This window comes from Pagrus major, chromosome 16, assembly GCF_040436345.1.
Source record: "Pagrus major chromosome 16, Pma_NU_1.0".
NCBI classification, from domain to species: domain Eukaryota; kingdom Metazoa; phylum Chordata; class Actinopteri; order Spariformes; family Sparidae; genus Pagrus; species Pagrus major.
The window spans coordinates 25,717,479-25,742,171 of NC_133230.1; the positions used below are offsets into that span (position 1 = coordinate 25,717,479).

Below are 24,693 nucleotides of genomic sequence, written 5' to 3' on the forward strand. Positions count from 1 at the left end.
CAAAGACGCAATCGCATTTTCTGGTAAACGTTGGCAGCAAACATGTTTCTTATAAATGGGAGAATTTACAGTTCAGTTTGGCATCAGTTAAAAGTTTTTCTCGCTATCAAAGGGGATGACAGAGCTTAGCAGGAGGAAGGAAATTTGAAGTCCTTTTGGCATAGGTAATGGAAAAAAACATTCAACCGTAGCCTCAAATGTTATTTTTATGAATACTTTAATTTTAGCGCATGTCCTTAGGATGTTGCTGCATTTTCACTCCAGCTGGAAAATGCTGTGAAAGGCAGCTGCCTCAGCCACAGGTTTCCCTACTGGTTTTGTCAGCGCCGTAACTCCCAGTCTCTGGTTGAGGGCTGTACAGCTGCCTCTGTAATTAGCGAGACAAAGGCCTTTTTGAGTCAGAAACAGGCTACAGCATACAGTAAAAGAGCAGAGTATTATAAAAACAGAAGGATTTAGATTGTTCTAAACCTTTTGAGTAATATCACTTGCATGATGCAAGGTAAGGTCTTGGCAGAGCAAATGAGATCGGCTCAACATTCCTTTTTCAATATTAATTAGATTGAGTTACAACAGTTGGGACAGTTTCTTTGGTTAGCATCTGTATGCTTACATGATGGTTTTATATCAGGCTTTATTTGCTGTTTAGCAGAGGTTATTGTGTCTAAATGTGATCAGAAGTTTTAGCTTTAGAATATATAATCGATATATGACTAAGATCTTTACGTGGTGTTGAGGTTTGCCATAAAGATGGACCCATTCAGGGAAAAAGTATCTATAGAAAGGAGCAGAAGGGGGAAAAAAAAGCTATACAGACGAGAAAATGAAAAGAAAGAAGGGTGAAGATGGAAAATGGAGAAACTGCAGTTCACATCGACCAAAACGAACTGAAACACACGGGAAATAAATCACCACCATCTCCCTCCTTCCAGCCCTCCCTCCCTTCGACTGTATAAGCCCACATCTGCATGTTCCTATGGAGCTGGCTGCCATATTTCACCCAAGAGGACGTCCCAACATTGAGGGCTTTATGTGTGATATACATGAGGCCAGACGTTTCCTGGAAAGCACATTCAGCTCCTTTGCAAGAAAAAACAGGTCACCCATGAGTCAAAATATTCACTGTTGGTATTGGTTCTGAATGCACACTGTTAAGGCCGTAGCCTTTATCCAACTTTGATGGTTTTCTGCATATATTTGTAGGCATACTGATATATTCCAACGCCACGGAGCTGACTAAATCGATATAACGATTGGGATTGCTGAACTCAAAAGCACACTTGCACAAGGAATCTATCAATTACCCCAGTCTTGGAGTAATTTGTGGAAAAGGGAGAGAGAGAGAAGAAAAAGGGGAAAAAAATATCTCTGAAGTTAAGTGAGCTAAGTAATTTCTACCATCTGCAGTGCACATTTCTGCCGCCTCACTCCCCTCTAAATGTAAAGTGGCAAGGCAGAACACAGGGCCCAGCCACAAGACTCAGAGAATGACAGAGTGGGGAAGAGTGGTCCTTTACAGGAACGGGGGGCAGGGGAGGCTGGGACAGCCCTGTTGGCAGGCCTTGCGTGGGGCTGGGTAGGGGTTGTGGCCACTGCCGGAACCATCAATAGAAGATCCTGCCGCCAAGTGCAGCTTTGCTTTGGATTTTCTGCGCTGCTAGGTTGCCCAAATGCCCTTCACCATACTTGACTTTTGCCAGTGGCAGGAGATAATCTTGCATCACTCCAATCTCTGTTAATGCTGGCTCAATGGGCTTTGGATTGTGATTTTATTGAAGTGGTGGGCGGCAGTAATGATGAACCATTTAATACTCCTGGTGACTTTGTCCTTGTGAAGCCAGCCACGTGTTGTGATTTAGGAGCACTTCCTGAGAGGAGACTCCAATAGTTTCCATTCATAAATTTGTAACCATAGCATAACACTGTTGGCTGACAGAGGATATCTCATTTCCCTTATTAATTTACTCATTAACGACTAAAGTTTCCCCTCTCCATAAACTGAAGTTCCTCCTTCACTGCCTTCATTGACAACCTCAGCACACTTAAAGTACTTCAACCATGACAAATGCTGAAGAGGTAGGGTCCAGTGACATGTCCACTGCCCTTTTCAAGTTATTAACCCTTGATTTTGAGACCTGGTTAATCGCTAATGTCACCTTTCTGAACTGGAGAACTTCTCAACTCAAAATGCTAGCACAAACAGATGTTCTGATCACGATCTTAGCAGATGTGTTAGCATGCCAAAAATGTTTCCAGTGTCCCGCAATGAGGACCACATGGTCTCTGTTGTAGCTACAGTCGTATCATCATGGCATTATTGATCCCTGCAGTAGGAGCAGGTTGCAGAATGTCTTATTCTGTGTTGTTTTCTCAGTGCTGTTTGCCTTTCCTGTCTTTCAGCGTAGTGAGTGATCTGTCAAACTGATAGGAAGGTGGCAGGGGAAGTGCAATTACGTGTTGATACAACAAGAATACAACAAGAAACCTAATGTGCTAGGAAGGGAAAAAGGTCTTAAGATTTTTTAAAAGCACCACAGGTCGAATGGAAGGAAAAAGTCCTTTGATCTGAATTCCACTCTTGTTTGATTGGTTTGTCTGAGCATTTTTAAACCCAGGGGAAACAGTCAGCCACTCAGCATGACTCCTCCTGTCACTGTGTCTCTTTCTCCAGTCGCTGTTGGGTTAGTTCCCTTCAGAGCCGCTCCCTGTTTCCATATTCTCTCTGCTCCCGCTCTCCAATCTGCTGTGGTCGGCGGAGCAGCACAGCCTGTTCAGTCTGTGTGCCTGCGTTCAAATGGCTTTTCTCTACACTGCACTTGCTATTATTCTTGTCTGTGTGTTTAAATGTTCAGAGAAATTGCCTTTTGGTGTCTTGTGTTTTGAAGAAGGTGACAGCCTAAGTGTTGGAATTTGGCTCGACTGAGTGTTTAGTTTAGTTTAGTTTTGTTAAGTTCTTTTACGTAGGTGCAGTTGTATTTTTGTGAATCTGCTAATTCAACAAAGGGACGTCTGTAAGAGTAAGGCTTGAGAAAACCTCAAGCAGCCCATGCTTGCCCACTTTCTGTAGCGCACAATCCACAGCAATTATTAATGTTTCTGTTGAGCAACAGCAGCATGTTCTTACATCCTGCTATTACTGCGTACCTTCTGACCTCCCGCTCTACCAGAACAAGACAAAGTGCAGTTGCCATCAATCTCACGTAAAATTCCCCTCAGGTTCACCTGTTTATTTGCTCCGTGTGGAGGTGAATCTGGCGGCTGTCCCCTGGTATTCCAAGCCAGAGAGGGGAGATGGAGTGCATACTGCAGTATATCTCTGAGGCAGAGGCGCTGGCGGTGGATCGCTGTGGGGCTATAACTCATCAGCAGTGTGCGGGGGCCTGGCCAAGCCTGTCTTAGATCACACGGCTCTCTTCCTGAGAGGCCTTAGATCCTGTGACTCAGCCTTCCTCTTCTCTGCTTGGCCCCTGACACTGTTAATGCATGCAATACTCTACTCTACTGCACACACAGATGCATGCAAGCAAAAACCCACCACACATGTGTAGGACGGTTCCTTGAAGAGGGATGAGACACTTTCTGCCATGTATGTAAAAAAAATTGGTGCTTTAAGGGCCAAAACCAAGGCTCTCATCGCGGATACAGTGGCTAGTAACCAAAAAATGACCTCATCAGCATTATCTCCACTCAGCGCTTTTGCACTTCAGGCCAAATTGCCACAGAGGAGTATTCTTTCTCTGGATTGAAATAATCAAAAGCCTGGTGAAATAATTGCGGGATTTTCTTTGGAGAGCAGCGTTTTGTAAAACCAGGAAGATATTTGGCTGTAAACCAGCAGCTATTGTGGTTTATGTAAATTGGGTTAGCGGTATAGCTTTGTTAGAGGCTCCTGATGATTGAAAGAGGTCTAGAATGACAGGTGTAGAGTCTTCTGCTACGCTGTGGTCTGGACAAGGCCCTGGACCTGAGCTCAGTGGTTAGACTTGTGATTCCACCTTGTCTGCACCAGAAATGAACACAGACACACGGTCACATCGGCTGCAGTCACACACACGTACTTGCAGTGAGAAGAAAAAGGAATTAATTGCATATGAACATTTGGCACTTTTTCAAACCTCTGGGCCTCTCATCTTACGAGTCAGCTCTGCCTCAGCCAGGCTGCTGTGTTCACACTTCTCTGAGACATGCAGGGAAAAAGACAGAAAGGGAGAAGTGAGTGGTCTAGGGCCCTCAGGTCAAACAATAAGTTGCTTTGTCATGATGCCGCCTCAAAGCAGCGGCATAAAACAGGCAAAGTTACAGCTGAGTGGCGGTGAAGATTGTCAGCTTGCATGGTGTGTGTTACACTTTGGATAGAGCAGCGCTATGGTGTGATGCACTTTGAAATTGACTACAGCACCAGATGTATTCCAAGTAAAGCTTTAGTCCACGCTCTGCTGAAACTTTAAGCCTCGAGAAGCATCAGATGTCACTCAGACTGGATCTGTTGTTTTGAAGCACACACTGCTGTGTTCCACGATGATACAGCCCTCACACAGTACAACCTATGAATGAACCACGAGCCTCATTCTGCCACATGGAAGGAAACAAGTTAGTCAGCCCCTAGAGTGAGAAAGTCACAGCCTCTCTTGCCGCACTCCCACCAAATGAGTTTCCTTTCCACTACATGTGGCTGCTGCTTCAGTTGGTTACCCTCAGCGAAGTCTTCCTTGTGCAGCGGAAAAGAAGCTGACTTGACTCGAGGAGGAGCTCATGTGATGATTGTGTGTATGTTGTGTAGAGCGATGGGATGAGTTTGTGTGATCCTGCAAGTGTACAAAGATGCCTGCTTGAATATAAACCATATGAGGGGAGTGCTTTGTCAGGCAGCTACACAGGGCCCCCACCCCCTTTTCTTTCTGCCTCCAGCTGTAGTGTGTTTTTCTTGGCCTGTGCCTGCAAACATAGGAGCAAATAGTTTTATGTAATGTACCATTGAAATGAAGCATGCATCTCTTGGCTTTTCTTTTCATGCACTGGCTGCAGAGCAGAAAGGAAGCTCAGTTACTGTTCTCAACTCATAATGGACTGTGGTCAGTAGATCTGCAGTATTTTATAATATAAAACAGCCTGCAAAATAAATTGTTTTGTTCAAAGAATAGAACAGAGTGGTTTGTTCGAGGCTGTCAACTTGCATCACAAAGCTCTCTGATATGAAGAGATTTTATAAGCTTTGCACCTGTTGCAGTTGAATAAAGCTCTCATTAAAATCTAGGTTAATATTTTAAATGCTTTTACACAAATGGCAAGGATTTGTTTGAGTTAATTTTGAAACAGTGTCTCTATTACAAAGTTTACAATTACAGATATATCATATATTAGAGCTGCAATGATTTATCGATTAATGGATTAGTTGGCCACTAACTGAACTTAATCGCCAACTTTTTTGAGAATTGATTAATCGGTTTGAGTAATTTTTTTAGAGGAAAAAAAAAGTCAAAATTCTCTGATCTCTGACTAGAAACAATACAGTAACCAAATAATAACTAATATGATAATAAAGAAAGTCAGGTCAAAGTGCAGTTTAAGTAGAAAATGAAAGAAAGAAACTGAGAACAGCTCTTAGGCAGGTGTTATGCCCCTGAGGGGATAGCATGTTGTTTTGGTGAGTGTTAATTTTTAAACAGTGCAATGTTCCTTTTCCTGTTTCATTGCTTTTAGTTGACTGTTCATGAGAGCCCGACTGATTCTGGATTTTGGGGCTAATGCTGATACAGATTTTAGGGTGGGAAAAAATTCCAGTATATTGACCGATATTCTTACATAAACAGCATATACTATATACATAAACGTTTTTTTGCAATGATTCCTCAGATGTGGTTATCAAACACTCACAATAATGAAATATGAAATAGTGCACTTATTGGACTTGGAAATCAATAATTACAAATAACCCCAAGCATTGCATTGCATTTTGCATCACGCTCTGTAAAAGTTTTTCATATCAGCACATATTGGACAACGTGTACGCCAATGCCATATATCTGTGAGGCCAATGTTGCCTGATAATATAGGCCAACGAATACATGTAACAGGATATACTGTACGTTGCACCAAGAGCCCTACTCTTAACTCACAGATTATTTGTTGATTGTGGCACCTTTATATTTAATTCTCTACCAAGTCAGAGTTGCATTAACTAATTTGCGACAAAAGTAATTTGTTTTTTGACTTAGTGTATTACCTTCAATTGAGCATGTGCAGCTGGATGGTGATGTTGAAGACGTTTTGGACCTCTTATAGTAGCGCTTCAACACACTCTTCTGCTCACTGCTGATTCCAGTCAGCTCACTAAAGGTGGAACATTCCTCTCCCTCAGAAAGAAAAAATAATAATAATCATTTCTTTAAAAAAATGAAGGTTATATTTTTGCTATGTAGCATGTATGTTTATACTGAATTCATACTTCCAGTACAGTGAGGGAATCTGCACCGTCCAAGTAAATTATTTAAAATACTGAAGCCAAATTATATGGAAACTGTTAATGGAGGACCAAAAACACTTAATGTTGACCGATACAGTGGAAAACCAGAGTGTTCCCAGCGTACCCTCTTTTGATGCCTCACTCCAAGTGACAAATAAATTATGTTGATGCCCACTTCTCATAATTGTACAGTTCGCTGCACATGTGTTTCTCACACCATGCTGTGCGGAAAACTTTTGCTTTCACATTAATAATGTGAAATGAAAACAAATACAATCCCACTGTTGACTTTTAATAGATGAACACAGTTTTCCACACCACGTTTGATGTGACTTGAACGAAGTAATTACGCCGTTTTCTCCCAAGGTTCGCGTGAGCACATAATTGGATTTTCTAGTGTGTTCGTTTGACGACTTATTGAAGTATATTTTCCTCTGTTGTGGGCATTAACATACACCTCAAAGTCAAACAATTGTTTCCCCATTGTTTTGACATTAAAAACTGTTTTCCTATTTGTGAAAGCCTCAGTGTGGCTCACTGGAACGTATGGTTTCATGACTTACTGTGGAGCATGTCGATTCAGCACATGTTGCCTATTAAATCTGCTGTACATCAAAACCCATGAAGCTGTGCTTGGAGCTATTTACCAAGTTTGAATATATAAATGCCATCTGATCCAACGCTCTTGTTATTTTCTTCCTTTTAAAGTGTTCTACAAGACTCTCCTCAAATATAAAACATAAACAAATAGAAGTCAACATCTTTTGTCTTCTGTTGGAGGGTCTGTCTGTGTTCTGTAATGGGGCACTTGCAGGGTTATCAGTCAATGGACTCATTTATCTGGTGAGAAAAAGCACCTTGTATCACACTGGTCTTGTGACAGTCTTTATCTTTCTACCTCAAGCTAAATGAACAACAGCCTGAAACCTCCTGACTCCGGTTAAATGTTTCACAAGACCCCAGCAGTACCTTAATATATTTAGGTTTTGTCCTCTGTAAGAAGGTTAGATAATAATAATACCCCCTACTGTTATAATGCCATAGCTTATCCATAATGCAGCATAAAAACAATGAACAACAGTCTTCAGCCGGGGGCTAAGTGCCTGCTCAAGGACACCTCAGAAGTTGTTGCACAGTGAGACACTTGCTCATTCACCTTCAACACAGTTTCTCAGCTGGACTTTGGACTTGAATTTGCATCAAGACGAAAACAAATATCATGTTTTCCATTCACTCCAGCATTTTCAGATTTATTCCTCTAGGTGAACTGTCCAATTGAAATGCCAAAACAATAATAATATGCTAAAGATTTCCAATAGTGGGTATAGAAGTGTTGTTTGTGGTTCAGGAATCTCACACAGTAAGATAACAAGGGTCTGGAGAAAATTTAACTTGTGAAAGGTTGGATGTCCTTTGCTGCTATTTGATTGACTGTGAGTTTGGAAAACATCATCCGAAAAAAACAAAACAAAATAGTAGTAAATCAAGAAAGTAAATCTATTATGTCGCATAATGACTTTCTGTATTTGTGCTCCTCTTTTTGCTTCTCTCAGACCACCTTAATGTTTATACAGTGGGGGTCTGGCTGGAATGGCATAGGCCAGCAAGTCAAGATTATCAACAGCAAATCACATGACAGTGTGATGCCAGAGATCACATGACAATCATACAGAATTACAAAACTGGCATTTTCAATGCATCCACTTTGAAGAGTGTTTGTGAAAAGAGCCATTGTTGCTAATGTAAAACACTGTGTTAGAGTGGATGAAAGGGACAACATTATTAGTCGATTACAAAACAAGCAGCAACTGTTTTGACCGTCTGTTTACCCTGGGAGTCATTTTTAAGAAAAAATAATCACTAATTCCTAGTACCAGTTTCTCAGATGTTAGAATTTGCTGCTTTTCCTCTTTAAATGTGATGGTAAACTGAATTTCTTTAGATTATGGAGAGATGGTTGGACATGATGAGCCATTTGGGGACATCATTTTTAGCTATATGAAGCTGATAGCATTTTATTTTCTTACGTTTTATAGATCAAATGATTAAAAGATTAATTGAAAAAATATTATACTGACAGTGCTGGAATATACCGTAGCTACTTTTCATTGAGAAACTAAAGGATTAAGTGGTCTTTAAAAACTCTCTTGGATTTGCTCGAAATGATGCCCCATACAGAACAAAACTACCCAACAGTTTATAAAATAGTTAAAAATGAGCTAAACCTTAAACAAATAGCACAGTCAGTACTTTTACTTGTAATAGTTAAAGTTCATACTGATGATAATACTAAGTAAGGTTTTGAATGTAGGACCTTTACTTAAAGTATTTTCATAGTGTGGTACTCATACTTTACTTATAGAATAAGTTCACGCAAAAATGAAAATTCACTCATTATTTACTCACCACCATGCCAATTATAAGTCAGGTCATAGTCCACATAGCATTTCTGGAGCTTCACAGCAAAACAGCATTGTCCTAAACAACTTAAGGAGATGGAGACTTGTTAAACTTAGGAGAAAAAAAACATACAATGGCTCCATACAGCTTGTCTGGCATAATCCAAGTCCCTGGAATCCCAGAGATCCCAAATTGATTTTTAAAGACATTATTTACACCCTCAACATGCTGTCAAGCTCATGCACCCACTTCAGACTTGATGCACGCTGGCTACAGTGAAGGGAGTAAATAACGTCTTTTCAAATTAGATCTTGTGGCTTCTGGAAACTTGGATTACGCCAGAAGGACAGTATAGAGCCGTTTTATGCCTTTCTTCTGAACATTTTAAAAGAAGCCCCCATCTACTTCAGTTGTTTAGGAGAATGTTGCAAAGCTGTTTTGCTGTGAAGCTCCAGAACATAAAACAGCTTTTATGAATAGCATTGTTCACTTATTAGCTACACATGTATGTACAACCTTTAGCTCATGCAGATGGATCTGGAGCAGGACATTTTTCCTGTATCTGTCCTGCACATGTGTCTGGCCTGCTGCCAAACTAATAAAGGTGTGATGCAGCCTGAGGTCAAGCAGCATACTTTTCCTTACCGTAATCACATGGCCATTTGTCAGAGCCTGTGCACTCCTCAACACTGCTTCCCTTCAGCCACCCACTTCTGTCACACATCACACATACACCGAAACACTAACCTCATAATCGTGTGAACGCTATCCTATTTCAACCAAAAAACTCAATTGTCCTCTGAGCGCCTTCACACATCAGTTTCGTGTTATTTCACAGTGATGGCAGATAAATTCAGCAGAACCTTTGTCATAAGCCCCAGCTTTTTTTCCCCAGTTTAATGTCACATTCATCATTATGTGTCTGTGGATAAGTTGTGATTTATGAGTCATTTCCCTAATTTATCATTTTTAGCTTTACAATACAACTGATAGTAAAAGCTATGCAAGAAAAAGCATCAGTATTGCCCATTGCCAAATGGCACATTTGGGTAGTCAAACTAGATAATTTTTTCATGGCTGTCTTGAGGTAATTTGTTTCTGGCTGGCAATGAAACAGGACCATATTTCAGATCTGTCCCGCTCCCTGGCCCTCTCCCACCATCATCTGCCCTCTCCCCTCTCCCCTCTTCCCTCTTCTCTCCTGCTTCTAACTCTCTTTCCTTATAACAGGATTTAGCATATCAATGCCGGATTAGTTCGTTTAACAAAAGCTTACTACTGCAAAGCCCCTTTCCACTCGTCTTTCCAGCCTGACTTGTGGACCTCACACACAGCTCCTCCGCATCGGGGTCTTTGGTGTGCGTGTGTGGTCGCGGCTGCTTGGCTGAATGGATTTGCGTTTGAAGATGACAAAAGACATGCTTAGTCACTATGGGCCTCGGAGATGTATGCAGTAGCATGTGTGGGTGATGGTGTGTGAGGTTGCACATGTGTACAGGAGCATGGTGCAGGTTTATTTTCACATGCGTGTACTCTTAGAGCCTAAAACATGTGTGGATAGAGTGATCTCTGCTTTATGCATGCATGCACCTACAGGTTAGCCATCCATTATCACTTTATCTGTTTGATCTGAACAACACAACTGTTAAAATGTGTCCTAAACCTGCCAATCTATTGTTCGTGTACCTTTGGCTTCCTCTTGCTTTAATGAAGCATGGAAAAAAGTAGTGTCCTCTGCCCTCGCAGCCGTTGCGTGCCGGCCTGCAGATGCTTCTGCTCTGGAATGGGACCTGTTCTGTACAGTGGAAAGTGTTGCACAGGGCGCCAGGAGGGGGTGACTACTGCTGGCTGGATTTGGGCATTAACCTCAATTTTTGTGTGCGTGTGTGCGTGTGGGTTTGAGTTGAGGAAAACCCCACCGTGACACTGCAGCCGCCTCAGGAAGGATGCCCCCACTGCCTGTGGTGGTGTTGGTATGAGCCACACAGCATTAATCAACTCAGAGGGTGACAGGGTTTAGGATGTAGGTATGTCAAAAGGAGGGGTCGAGTTGGAAATGTTCCATTGTATGGGCACGTGCCTTGTGCTGCACAGAAATTTCTCCTCACAAACAGTTTCTGTATTACTATTAGCTTCTCGTGTGGGTGCTTGCAGTAGATTTGATGCAGTGGAAATCATTTTCACACAAGGCTTGGTTGATGGTAGACTCCTATGCAACATATGGAAGGATGAGTGTGTCTTTATACTTAATAGTCGTCACAAAATACCTAACACAGGCCCACAGTGTTGGTGAAGTCTTACTTCCAGTCTGCACCACAGTGCTATCAATAATGATGGGGAGGTGTCTGTATTTACATTTTTAATACATTTTAGGTAAACCCTAAAAAAGTGAATTGTGGTTTGGTTAGAACTATATGGATTCATCTAGAGCTGAAGTGAAGCACCTAGAAAAAAAACAGGAATATGCGGGGAGCATCCAGATTGTCACTGCACATACTATAAAAGGAAATCCAGAACCTTTTTGCTGTGATGTGTTTGTACTGGTGTATTCTATGAATAAAAACATGAAGCATATTATTTTAAACTACTTATGCAAGCTTTAACCTCACACAACCACAACCCTTTTTGGGCTGATGACGATACCGATATTAGGAAGTAAAAAATTCCGATATCAATATATTGACTGATATACGCACATTTTGCAATGATCCCTCAATTGTGGTTATCAAACACTTGACACAGATATGTAATGGAGGCAGATGTACAGCATCTGTGAAAGGTCAATAATATCAGTCAACCGATATATTGGTCCAGTTGTAATATTTACATGCTTTAATGTTCAATAAACACTTAATCTTTCTAATACTGCCCATTGCTGCAGCACCTCTATTCACCCTCTGTCTGAATGCTACATTTTAGTGTCTTTAAAGTCCAGTCTGCTCCTATTGGTCAGCTCTCACAGGCCTGAGCAGGCACCAACCACTGTGTTTCTGCATCAGCTCCGCAGGTGTTTTGGCAAACATGGCCATGGCGTGGTTAAGGGCGTTGACTGTATAGTTGTGATATCACAACCTTAAGGAAGTCCTGGCGACCTGTTTAAAGGCACAGTTTCTGAATACGAGCTGTGTGCATTTCTTTGTGGATTGAGCGTTTTGATACTTTTATAGTATTTACATAGCACTTAAACCTGCTTTATAATCAAATAAGACAGAAAAATCTCAGTTTATAAAATATGGGACCTTTAAGATATCGGCCAGTGAATTCAAGGCCAATATATTGGAGGTGCATGAAATACAGTCACATTTGGAACATTCAGCAGTGGTGCATCTTTCCAAAAACAAAATCCCGGCTCCACTATGCCTTACAATGCAACTGTTGCATGACATCTATATCGAGGAATACTGATGCTTCTACTGCATGTTGTTTCTTCCGAAAGCAAAGCTATAGACACATTTATGAATGCTATTCTAAGCAACCACTGCTTGGTGGGTCCTTCGTGGGAAAACCCATTGCTGTACATGAGGTAATGTTTTGTGTTATGATGCTTTACTTCACTGATCCCTGAAGGGAAATTGTTCTACTGGGAGATCAGATTGTAGGTTAAGGGGCCAGAGCTCCAGGTCCTTTGTTTGAGTTTCTCACAGAACAACTCGTCCACTCCTGAAACCTAGAGCAAGCCTTGGTAGCCATCAGCGTCTGTGCCGAATTACATTTTTGCCTCCTGATGGTTCATTCTTCTGGCTCTGTTTACACAAGTCATCTGATACACCCATGTTTTCCTGAGCACATCAATCTGTCTCACTGTCTCTTGATCTGTGTTTTTTGGCAGCTGAAAGGCTCCAGGTGTCTTGTGCGGCTCATGCCCAGACGCTTTGCCAACCCCAGTGCTCCTGGGCCATAATGGCATTGTTCTGTGTGGCCCATTGTGTGTGACCCTGGTTCAGGGGGAAACAGCTGGTGGATCCTCCAGTACCAGCCTACTTGGCATCAAGACTGGGCTCATGGCTTGGTGTAAAATTACTGTGCCTCAGTTCCCACTTTGATACAAACCATGTGTGACAGCTCTGAACATCCATCTACTGTTGATCGGATTTTTCCGCACCGTCAGGTTTGCAAAGTGATGTTAATGCTGTGCAGAACATGAGAGCAAGCCTCCCCATGGTACTCAAAACAGTATATGCTCTATACTTTTTGTGTATGTATAAATAATTATGTTTATTATATATAATGTAATTTGGTTGTAGCCCTTCCTTGTATCCATCACTCTCTAAGAGGCTTTGGGCTGCCCTCAGAAAAGGAAGTGACTCAGTATTGACTGGCGCTGCACTTCCTGTGAGCTGATTCTCCTCTACTCCTCTCAGGATGTTTACCTCCTCCTCCTCCCTCGTCTCCCTCTCCCACCCTCCTCTCCGCCCTCTTCCTTCATGGAATCACGTGACTTTACGTCTGTGCGCTCAACTCAACAGGTCAGACCTGGCTCGTCTAGGTTAAGTTTGGCCCAGACATCGTCTGTGACGGTGACTGCTGAGTCTTTTTATGTAATCCAGCTAGATTATTGTGTTTGCTTATTTCACGTCATTTTGAAGTAGTTAATAATGATTATTTCATGTTTGCATTAAGGCATCGCTGTATTCACGGAAGCAATGTGAAACAAAAGACTCACAGAGAGAGAGCATGGGCTCTAAGACTTGAAATGTTTAATTTATGTCTAATTTAGATAGTGTTAGGTATACTGTAAATGGGTATCAATCTTTACTGAGGGGTTCTTTTAGTGGTATTCAGAGTAACAGGGTCCATCTGTATCTCTATCTCGTTCTTTGTCTCTTTGTTTCTGTATGAGATGTGGACCCACCACAGCGCACCATTTATGTCCAGATGTTCTGCTTACATATTACCTCCATCATTATTCATCAAGCTTAGATCTTCGCTAACAGCTTTATCTTCACTTGTATCTCCACCTCTCTCCAGTTCCCAGAGTGCGGCTTTTTTGGCATGTACGACAAGATCCTGCTGTTCCGCCACGACTTGAGCGACGAGAACATCCTGCAGAGGCTGACCTCAGCAGAAGACATCCACGAAGGAGACCTCATTGAGGTGGTGCTCTCTGGTATGTAAGCTGCAGTGAAACAGATTCATTTTTGAATGGTGTCTTAATTTGACGGTGTCAGAGATTTTGGCACACCGCTTTTCTCCATGTCAGATTAGTTAAAACATTAACAAAGCTGTATTAAAGGCAGCGTTTTCTCTATTTTGACTGTGCTTTGTGTGGGTGGGCTACAGCTGTATTAGCAGGAGAGCTGCTATTGTACTGGCCAGAACTAGCTTTCCTCCCATCAGCAGCAGAGCTTCTAGCATCCTTGCCAATGTCCCTAGATCCAGGTCGGGTACTTGTAAAATGCAGATATTTTGACCTGAATTTCGGATGTTTGGGGTTGAAGTCTTTTGATCTTTGGTTTTAGACAGATAACATGAATAATTTACTCTTGTTGGGAAGCCTTTATTGCACATACAGTAATGTAATGAGATGTAATCAACTCGAGTAAAGTTATAGACACATCAACTGTCTCTCCTCTCCTCTGCTCCGCTCCGTGTATTTGCATAGTAGTACAGAGCTAGTTCCTGATACAAATCTTTACCGACATAACAGCAGTACAATAAAAACATTTAACATCGATTAGATAGTGCAACACCATGAAATACATATGACTTCTGCACCAACAAAAACAACATAGCAGTGAGAAGTCTCTGAAAAAGATGGAAGAAGAAAAACACCCGTGACTTCAAAATCAAAGTTAAAAATTAAAGGTCTCCGAACATAGATGCCTCAGAGCTTGAAGAATTAATTAATATATTAATATAATAATAATCAAAATGTATATTTATATAGGAAGTTTCTTGACAAAGTTACAAAGTGCTTAACAGGAAATAAAGCCAGACAAGGCCCATAAAATAAGCTTGTACAAAGAGAAAGGTTTTAAGAAGAGATTTGAAAGAGGCTAAGGACTTAGTGTGTCTTAGTTCAGTAGGAAGAGAGTTCCATAGTTTGGGGGCTCTAATAACGAAAGCCTTATCCCCCTTGGTCACTAACTGTGCCCTTGGAGTAACCAGCAGCGCTCCATCCACAGATCTCATTGGTATAGAGGGTGTATACCAGGTCAATAGGGGAAACACACTGAGTTGCTAGGAAGCATTGTTGTGATATGTTGCTCTTGGCTATACAAAGGTACAGAAGAGCAAGACATTTTAATCATTACATCTATCAATGTGAGTAACTTAGAGATTTTAAATTCAAAAGAAATATCCAAATGACTTTTTGACCTTCATGATGGAGATAGTCAAGAGGAAAAATTGGCTTGAAAGCTGCTCATAACACTAAAAATGCAAATTCTAAAGTATAAGACTTGTGACCCATGTATTTAGGTATTGGGTATAAAAAATGGGATAACAGAAATTATTTTTATTTATCTTCCTGTCAGTTGAAATATCAGCAAAGATTAATATACACAATGTCCAAAGAAACTGAAGAAAGGTCTTGCTTCTTTAGACTTCCAAAACAGGAGATTTCCACCGAGCAGTGTAAACCAAGTGTTTTAAAGTCCAAACAATGGTCTAAAACTAATAAACTGGAAGCTTCATAGTTGACACCCCTTCCAGTAAACACAGCCTGTAGTGTCTTGTTGAAGGGCACTTGGTCAGATGCTTGCTATAAGAGTCCTGCTTGCTAAAACTTCACTGCCCAAATTAAATATTATTATTGTGCAAACGAATGACTACAAGTGGATCACTCGACACCCCGCTCGCTCACGCACCTGCTTTTTATTTTGTGATAACATTTTTTGCGTCTTTCTTCCTCATCAAAGTTTCCATTAGATTGTCCACCTCTCTAGTGGCCACACAGGTGTTCTGTGTTTCTTTCTCGCTTCCTGCGATGAATGAATCAGCTTCCTGTGCGGTGCTGAGACCAACTGACGGCTTAGAGTATCTGTTCTGCTCTAATCTGTTCTCCTGCTCCATCTGTCTCCACTGGGAAGCACCTGACACCACCTGTGCTGAATATCTCCCCCTCTCTCACGGGCTGAGAGTATTGTTTGTGGGGATTTAGACAGGGGATGATTGTATAGGTTCAGGATCTGAGGATACGTCAGGCATCGGGGCTGAGGAATGTAGACTAAAGACTGGAGAACTTCCTTCTTTTTGTTTCTGACTGTCTGTGTTTGTCTTGCGCTCTCTTTTGTGTCAGTCTTTGTTGCTCTCTTTCCCTCCTCGCTTTCTCTTATTCTAATCCCTCCTACCTCAACAAATCCATCTGCAGGTGTAAGCTCCACCAGATGAGCCTGACAGTCTATAGCCTGAGATATGTATACTTGATGAAAACCGTCATAGAAGAGTCAGATCTCAGATTTGCTACACACGCAGCGCACACTGTTTTTTTTAATTTCATCCAACACTCAAGAAACTTGGCTTTCTTCATGAGAGGGGCTTTGCAAGTCAGACACTTGATCTTTGTTTGAGAACTGAGAAATCCACGTCCACAAGCCTTTCATTTGCTTCAGAGAAAATATGAACCTTTTTTTCCGCCCCACAATTTGTCTCCTGTCATCTTCCGTTCAGTTCTCCTTAACCAACCTGTTGTTGGATTCTGCGGCTGTGGGAGAGAGATGGTCTGAATCTGCCTCTCGCTGTGAGAGGGAGGCAGAAGTGGCTTTTTCTTGGCTGCCGGCTCAAAGAAGAAGGCTTGTTTTTCCTGCAGTAAGTGATTGTAGTAGACCCGTGGAGTGTAAACATGCTCTGATGTGCGGGGCGGCCCTCGACGCAGCGGACACTGCACAGGCCATCTCGGCCCATGAGGTTTGACCGATTGTCCCTTTGTTCTGTTTTTCACCCCCTTAAGTTCACCTCAATTTCACAAGCTCCTTATTCACCACTACTGCTGGGGTGAAATTGATATTCTCCAATATCTTCTGTTTGTTGTAAATACACCAAACTTGTTTTTGTCTGATGGAAACTTTCGGCCTCCAAATGGGAACTCAAGGCAAACAGACGATGCATTCATAAAAGCCTCTCTGCTTGTGAGAAGCGCTGCGAAAAACAACGCGCAGAGTTTATGTTTACTGTTGTTTGATGCTAATTAGAAGGAAGAACATTACACAACACTGCGATTGCAAAGAAGCGGCCAGTTGTTTTGCAGACGTTGTGTGAAAAAGCTAATGAAAGCCGCCTTTCATGTGCCTGTGTCAGGGAGCTATGTTCACCCTCACTACATGTGACCTGCTGGAGTTCTTTTTTTTCTTTCAAATCAAACCCAAACTGTGGAAATTAACCCACCGGCAGTCATATTTCTCCGAAATAGAAAGAAATGTGCCCTGAGTGTACAACCCGAAAAAAGGTTGGGACACTGTGTGAAAGCATAAATAAAAACAGAATGCGATGATTTGCAGAGATATTTCATGTTCAGACTGATAAACTTTATTGTTTTTGTAAATATGTAGTCATTATGAATTTGATACCTGCAATATGCAAAGTCAGGATTTTTCCCAAACATGAGAAAGGCTTAGGCACAGCACCCAAGCTGTTTTGGGCATCACCTAAGCTAAATGAATGTAAAATCAATGTGCAGAGCATTAAAGGTAACTACATCACTTTTCTCATATCTAATGGTTGTAGTCAGACCCCAGTGGAGTGTACTTTTTTTTAACTTTTTCTAAACAGATGTAATAATGGTCACAAATGATGTGAAATTGCATATTTTTAATTGAAAAATGTAAAATGTTCCCCTCCAAATATTTGCAGCTACGTCTTCCTCAAACTTAGAAAAAAACACTGAAGTGAGAGCCACAGCGTCCCAGTGTTTCTGGAATCAGGGTTGTATTAAAGCTGCTCTAAGCGTTTTCGCTCAATTCCTGTCCGTTTTCGCAGTTAGCAATCCCCTCTCATCTCTTTACGTCAACACACTTGCACGACTCCTTTCTTTTTTTCAAGGCAGCTCTCTTTTCCTCTTTCTTTTCTTCTTTCGTTTTTCTTCACTTGGATTACTATTGGAATGTAGAGCTATTTAACACTTATTTTAATAAGGAAATAACACTAACAGCAGCTTTAATGGTGTGTGTAAATTAGGGGTAGATGGATTATTGGCCCGGGCCGATAGTAAGCATTTTCAGATTATCAATATCTGTGAAAATAAAATTAAAATGTGCTATTTTGGCTGTGATGCATCCTCTCACACAATGTCCCGCCCGCAACACTATCTGATTGGTTACACATCACAATTAATAGCCTATAGACACTGAATATTCAGAATCTGCAAAGTAACTAGTAACTAAATGTATCAAGTAAATGTAGTGCAGAGGATGTATAAAGTAGCAGAAAATTGCAGTACTCAAGTAAAGTACCTGAAAATTGTACTTGTTTTGTTCATTCAATCACTGTTGTTCAAAATTTTGACACAAAGAGTTTCATTTTAACCGCAAATCGGCCCAAAATATCGGTTTACAGTCTCCTTGATTTCTAATAATCTGTATTGGTATCGGCCCTGAAAAAGCCATATCGGTTGACCCCTAGTGTAAATATGAATATCTCAGAATTTCATTGCATTGTTCAAAGAAGTGACGTTAAAATGAAGAAAATTTTGAGCCTTTCTTGCTTAATGCTGATGGTTTCTCTTTTCTGTCATATGAAACGTGCATGTTTTTACCAAAGGAAATGTTTTTTTGTGGTCTCACATCATATTTGTTGTTCAGGCCTGCATCTCATCACACAGCAGCTGAGAATGTCCTCAGTTGTCCAAGAGAAAAGAGAACGATTTGATTAAATCACCTCAAAGGAAATGAACTAACACACACACCATGACATCACACTGCACAGGTTTTGCTGCTTAACCGGAGTGTAAAGATTAACCAATCCCTCGTCGGTCACCGCGGCTTCAGACATAAATGATTGCACAGGAGAGAGAAACACTTTGCGCCGGCTCTGAGAGCCGAGAAGCTCCAGTCACACACACAAAAGTTTGGCAACAGTCACCTCTATATCTTACTCATCTTCAAATCCTTGATGATTCACAGCCATGATTAACCAACTCTTGCTTCCAACAATGAGCTCAGTGTGTCTGTTTGGTTCAAAGCAACAGAGACGTGAAGGAGAAATAAGAGAGAGACAGGAAGAGAGTATCCACAGCTCTGTTGGTTTTAATATTATGTTCACAATAACAAAGATGGACTGATAGAACAGGATCATTCTGCATTTCTCCGGTGTCTTTTGGGTGTGACCTATCACTTTGATACGGTACATGGAATGCAGATGGTGCGCCCTCTACTGCAGCAGTGTAGATATAGCACCTGGATGAAGTCATACATGTATTTGTTTGTACCAGAGCATGTAGAGAGAATCTAATTTCTTTTAGATTACATTTGTCTACTTTACATACACACATTTAGTGAGACTATGTATTGCCTTTTGTATTGATTTTATATTAAAAAGCTGTGTGAAACAGTTACCAAATTTATGTGATAAATGTCTTGTCTCTTCTTGTCTTTTTGTCCTCTTTTCTCATACTTTCCTTTGATTCTTCAGTTTCCTTAAAAAATACAAACTTTTTTTTTTGCTTTCGCCAAGTTTGAGTTATTTCACCTGTGTATTGTTTCTAGCTCAAGCCACAGTTGAAGACTTCCAGATCCGACCCCATGCCCTTTATGTACACTCCTACAAGGCCCCGACCTTCTGCGACTACTGTGGGGAGATGCTATGGGGTCTCGTCCGGCAGGGGCTCAAATGTGAAGGTTAGAAATACACATGCAAACATTTTGTTGAATACTACAGAACCCTGCTGTGTTATTACCAAGCCTTTGAACTAACCTACTTCAAGTAGTATGTTTATTGTATTGCAGGGAGAAAAATCCAGAATTCCACAGCATTTGTAGATGCACAAACACACAAGATGTTCGACTTCAATAATATGTCAGGGAGTTGTAACAGGAAAGACTTGGTCTGGGCACTGAAACCAGTGAAATGCTTAACATTCAGATCCAAATGGAATTATAGCACGTTGGCTAGCCTTTCATTTTCTGGATTGATTTGAGTTATACTCTTTTATTTTCATGTCATTAGGCTGCATTCGAAGTCCTCTCTGACTGTGAATTACATTCAAGCAGTTGATTTATTGCAACACTAGTCATGAAATCTCTGATCTATAGATCAGTGGAGCCATCATGTGGCTGATTTGTGCAAAAAACACAAGTGCAAGACAATACATATTCACTAAACAACAGCGTCATTTTTAAACATTAAAACACTACAACAATAACAACCAGAGTTCATTAGCTTAAGTGTTTGCGTTTGTGCGGGATGACTACATGATTGGGTTGATTTTAGCCATGATTTCATTGTAAATTTAAAATCAGTGAAGCTGCAACACTCTCTTATACGACTTGGTACTCAGTTCCAAAACTGTGTCGCTTTAACAAAGTCTTATTTGGCAAACTTAGAAGATCGGTGTTGTGTTACACAGTCAACTCTATCGGTCATCCTAGCTTTCTTGTCATTATCTGTGCATTCATGCGGTGTTGGAATAATCTGTAAAACTCTTCTCCGACTGGGAAAATTCAAATGAATGACCCCTCAAGTCGGAACAACAACTCAGCAAGTCAGAGAAAACTATGGTACATGAGTTGCCGAGTTGAGATCATATGAGGCTAAAACATGGCGGGTTAAAGTAAACATTGGGTTGATGGTAAGAAGGTTTTATCAAAGTCATGTATTGCATATCAGGTTTTGGCTCACGTGTAATCGGTAATATGGTATTTTAAGTTGTAATTGTTAGCTGCTGTCCACAAAGAGTGACCTGGATTAGTTGGAAACACATTCCCACATTGAACACAAGTTGGAAGAACAACTTCCAAACTTGGACCATCCGAGGAGCATTTCTGAGCACACTTTTATGAGCTATTTTAATGGGGATGAGCTACCATAGAACATTGACTACTTTATACACTGAACTAGCATCAGCAAGACACACAAAGCTTTCAAAGGTTTCAAGGTAACAAAATGTGCCTTTTTGTCCAGTGCCTTGAGATATACTGTATGTACAGTAGTCTGTATAATGTATACTACCTGTTTTGTGACTGATATCATTTGTGTTTTCTTGTTTTAAGGATGTGGGCTAAACTACCACAAACGCTGCGCCTTTAAGATCCCAAATAACTGTACTGGCGTCAGGAAGAGGCGATTGTCCAATGTCTCGCTGCCTGGACCATCCCTTTCTGTCCCTCGACCAGCACCTGCTGAAAATGCCGTGGTCGTCCTGGATGAGGTGAGCTCTGATTGGAACGATAAAAAATGAAGAAACCCAAAACGATGCAAAGAGCATTAAGAAAAGTTGGAAAGACATCAGTGTCTGCTGATGTCTGATCTGATCTGATTTTTTTCATTCTCTCACTTAAAATGAGCTGGGCGGAGTCTCGAAGTCAGGTGAATTGGCCAAGAATGTCAGGCAGTCAATCCGCATGCTGCTCACAAGCTTTGTCAACTGTTAAACGTGTCTAAACTTATCAAATTTGGCTCTTTTCCATGGGCAAATCTCCTGGGCCCTGTTGTAGCATACCACTGATGCAGAAAATTGAATTGAGCTGCACATGTCTATCTCTCTGTGGAGAGATCCTCAGCGAGGTTTTATGAAACAGCTTTTGCATAAGCCTGCACCGGAATATTCCCCTCTTGTCTGCGTCCTCGCGAAAGGTCATCAGGAAATGTAATTATGCTAATGACATTAGAAATCCATTGAAGTCCTAGTTTATGTATCTGCTCACTTGTTGGCAAAAAAGAAAACTTCCTTCCAATTTTTGTAAGCAGTTTCCAGACTGCTTCATGTATTCATACAGAATAAAAACTGAATGCTCATATGTGGTAAAACTTGACAAATCTAATCACCCAGTTTCGACCACTGGGATCATGTTTACTATGCAATATAATGCTAAGTCAGTCCGACAGATTTCTTTTTCCCTTCTCCCATTTCTTTCTTTCTCTTCTTCTGCTGCCATGTCGTTATTCACTCTGTCTTCCCCTATCATTCAAACTCTCCCTTTGAGGCCGTTCTCCCTCTATTATTCCCTTCACTTCCTTCCTGCATATGGTTTTTACTTCTTCCTAACATCCTTCAATCCTCCCATCCTCCTGCAGCAGAGGTCCCATCAGGAGGCGGGGAAGCGGATCCTGTCTTGGAGCGGCAGGCCGATCTGGATGGAGAAGATGGTGCTGGGACGGGTTAAGGTGCCACACACCTTCGCCATTCACACTTACACTCGTCCCACTATCTGCCAGTACTGCAAGCGTCTGCTCAAGGGTCTTTTTCGTCAGGGCATGCAGTGTAAAGGTAGGAAGGGTCTGTTTCAAAGACATTGTGGTTCATCTTAAAACATTTTGGTGATTTTTTTCCCCTTTTTTTAATGTCATCTTCCAGATTGCAAATTCAACTGCCATAAGCGATGTGCTTCAAAGGTACCTAGAGACTGTTTGGGGGAGGTGGACTTCAATGGGGGTAAGTTGTATATCCAATTTCACAGTGACAGTTGTGTATCTCTGATATTTACAATTTTAAAAATATTTGCATGTTAAATGGACTTGTGTAGAGCCAGCCAGCCCTGGCCCAGACTCCGACACTACCATGGATACTATGGAGGTGGACAGTGGCGACATGGATGGCGGCAGAGGACTGGACGACCCAGAGGAACCCTCCACACCAGATGAGAGGATGTTCGACATGGATTCTCCCCTCTTGGACAGAGAGAAGGATGAAGAGCCCATCAAGACTATCAGGTATGAAGATGTTGATTTAATTTGAGTGGCTGGCACCATGCCATTGTGGAAATTCTGTTGATCAAGTGTAGGCAGCACTGTTTACTTTTTAGTTTCAGTCACTCACACCAGCTACCCAATTGAAGTAAGTGAATTAAAGAGTGACAGGAAACAAGAGTGAGAAGGGGAAGACATGTAACAAAGGTCACCAGCCTGATTCAAACTGGGGACTTTGCAGTTATGTTTTTAATCAGCAGGTCTAACGCCAATTCCTATGTTTATTCTATATCGGCAGCATGAGTTTTATGTTTCCAGTGGTGCTGTTGCTGTTGCATAAATAAAAAGCATCACTTCCTGTGCAGGACTTGTATCAGGAAGGACCTAACAGACACTGGGTGGTTAGAAAGCAAATAAGAAAGGTTTCCTGAGCTGGCCACAGGTCGATTTGTATTCATTTATTTTTTATTTAAGCTTTATTTAACCAGTAATGAGGTCTCATTGAGATTAAAATCCATACATAAAACAATTTAAATAAGAATAGCACTCAGTAGAAAGTACAAAACCAACCAACAAACGGACACAGACCAATACATTACTGGATACATTACTGGAGGTAATGAAAAGAAAGAGCAAATGACAGATTGATGAAATCATCAAAACATCGAGAGCCAGATTTACTTGTTTCCAAATCGAATTCTTTTAAATGTATCCAGTGAGACCCGGTCCTGAAGAGCTTTATCTATATTTAGCTCTAAAACAATAAGTCATCATTAAATTCATCAATTAAATCTTATTTTTTCTGTGTGTGTGTGTGTGTGTGTGTGTGTGTGTGTGTGTGTGTGTGTGTGTGTGTGTGTGTGTGTCTAGCCCTTCCACTAGCAGCAACATCCCTCTGATGCGGGTGGTCCAATCCATTAAACACACCAAGAGGCGGAGCTCCACTGTGGTGAAGGAGGGCTGGATGGTTCATTATACGAGCAGGGACAACCTGGTAAGACTGATAACCCTCATAAGCCCAACAAAAGGAGCCCAGTCTGAAAACGGACTGTGCTTAGCCTGTATGCTGGGGAAAACTCCTTCTCCAAAGCTGTTCACATGTGTTGAATTCAGCACAGAAGGTATTTTCCTCATGAAACAAAATCATTTAAAGAACTGTGATATATGTAGGTCATGCGTGTTTTCCCATTCGGACTAACTCTGTGTTCGATTCCCCATTTTTTTAACAGCGGAAGAGACATTATTGGAGGCTAGACAGCAAGAGCCTGAGTCTCTTCCAGAACGACACCGGAGCCAAGTTCTACAAAGTGAGCATAAAACTATCATGTATGCCTCGTTCTTGGAATATCATGTCTTGTCCTCCACATCAAACACACATTAGCACTCATTAAACTGTCCGAAAATGGAGCATATTGATTCAATGTTGAATCCACGGTGAATTCAATCAGTGAAGTCCCCATTGTAGCTCCTTAGAATTGAACTTTTACAATCACAATGCCTTCTTATGATTCAAAAGTGGCGATGTTGAAGTCATTTTCATATCAGCGTTGTCTGTCACACTAGTGAGAAGTATGTAAATAAAATCTAACCAGGTCGGTAGCTGTGTGACTCAGCTTGAGGGCTGTCGTGTTGCAACTGTAAACTACACTGAGGTCAGTTCAGTCCACTGAAATTTCCCCTGTTGTTTTTCCCCCTGCAGCCGGGTCTCTTCCCTTTATGAAGTGAAAGGTGTCGCTAACAGTCAGTCTTAAGATGCAGTGTGTCTGACCAGATGGGACATTTGAAGGGATTTTTAAGAGAGAGACACAATTTAGCCTATAGGCATCCACAAGGGATGGACAATGAGATGTTGAATTCTGAGTTTTAAACTGAAGTTTTAATCTTTTTTTTTTTTTTTTTACTCAAATTGAATTCAAAGTGAGTGAAATGCTGCATTTTCAATATGTAGAATCCGTTGTGGAGAGTGTGTTACACTTCCCGCTCAGTGCCAGCACCGTAGTCAGTCATTACACTGCCGCAGGGGCTTAATAGCACAGTAATTACACAGTGAG

The 24,693-nt window shown here is 41.3% G+C and overlaps 1 protein-coding gene across 3 annotated transcripts in view; it reads left to right on the forward strand.

Annotated features, from left to right (window-relative positions):
• Positions 1-24,693, forward strand: part of prkd3 (protein kinase D3) — a 42,391-nt gene that overhangs the window by 6,758 nt on the left and 10,940 nt on the right. Inside the window, exons 3-11 of one of the 3 annotated variants that reach the window (XM_073483350.1) lie at positions 13,225-13,329; positions 13,832-13,970; positions 19,504-19,635; positions 21,007-21,164; positions 22,031-22,223; positions 22,311-22,388; positions 22,480-22,666; positions 23,513-23,636; positions 23,872-23,949. In XM_073483350.1, the coding sequence (XP_073339451.1) occupies positions 13,225-13,329; positions 13,832-13,970; positions 19,504-19,635; positions 21,007-21,164; positions 22,031-22,223; positions 22,311-22,388; positions 22,480-22,666; positions 23,513-23,636; positions 23,872-23,949 (1,194 nt within the window). The remainder of the gene's footprint in view (positions 1-13,224; positions 13,330-13,831; positions 13,971-19,503; positions 19,636-21,006; positions 21,165-22,030; positions 22,224-22,310; positions 22,389-22,479; positions 22,667-23,512; positions 23,637-23,871; positions 23,950-24,693) is intronic. The other 2 variants (XM_073483351.1, XM_073483352.1) reach the window with 2 other exon arrangements.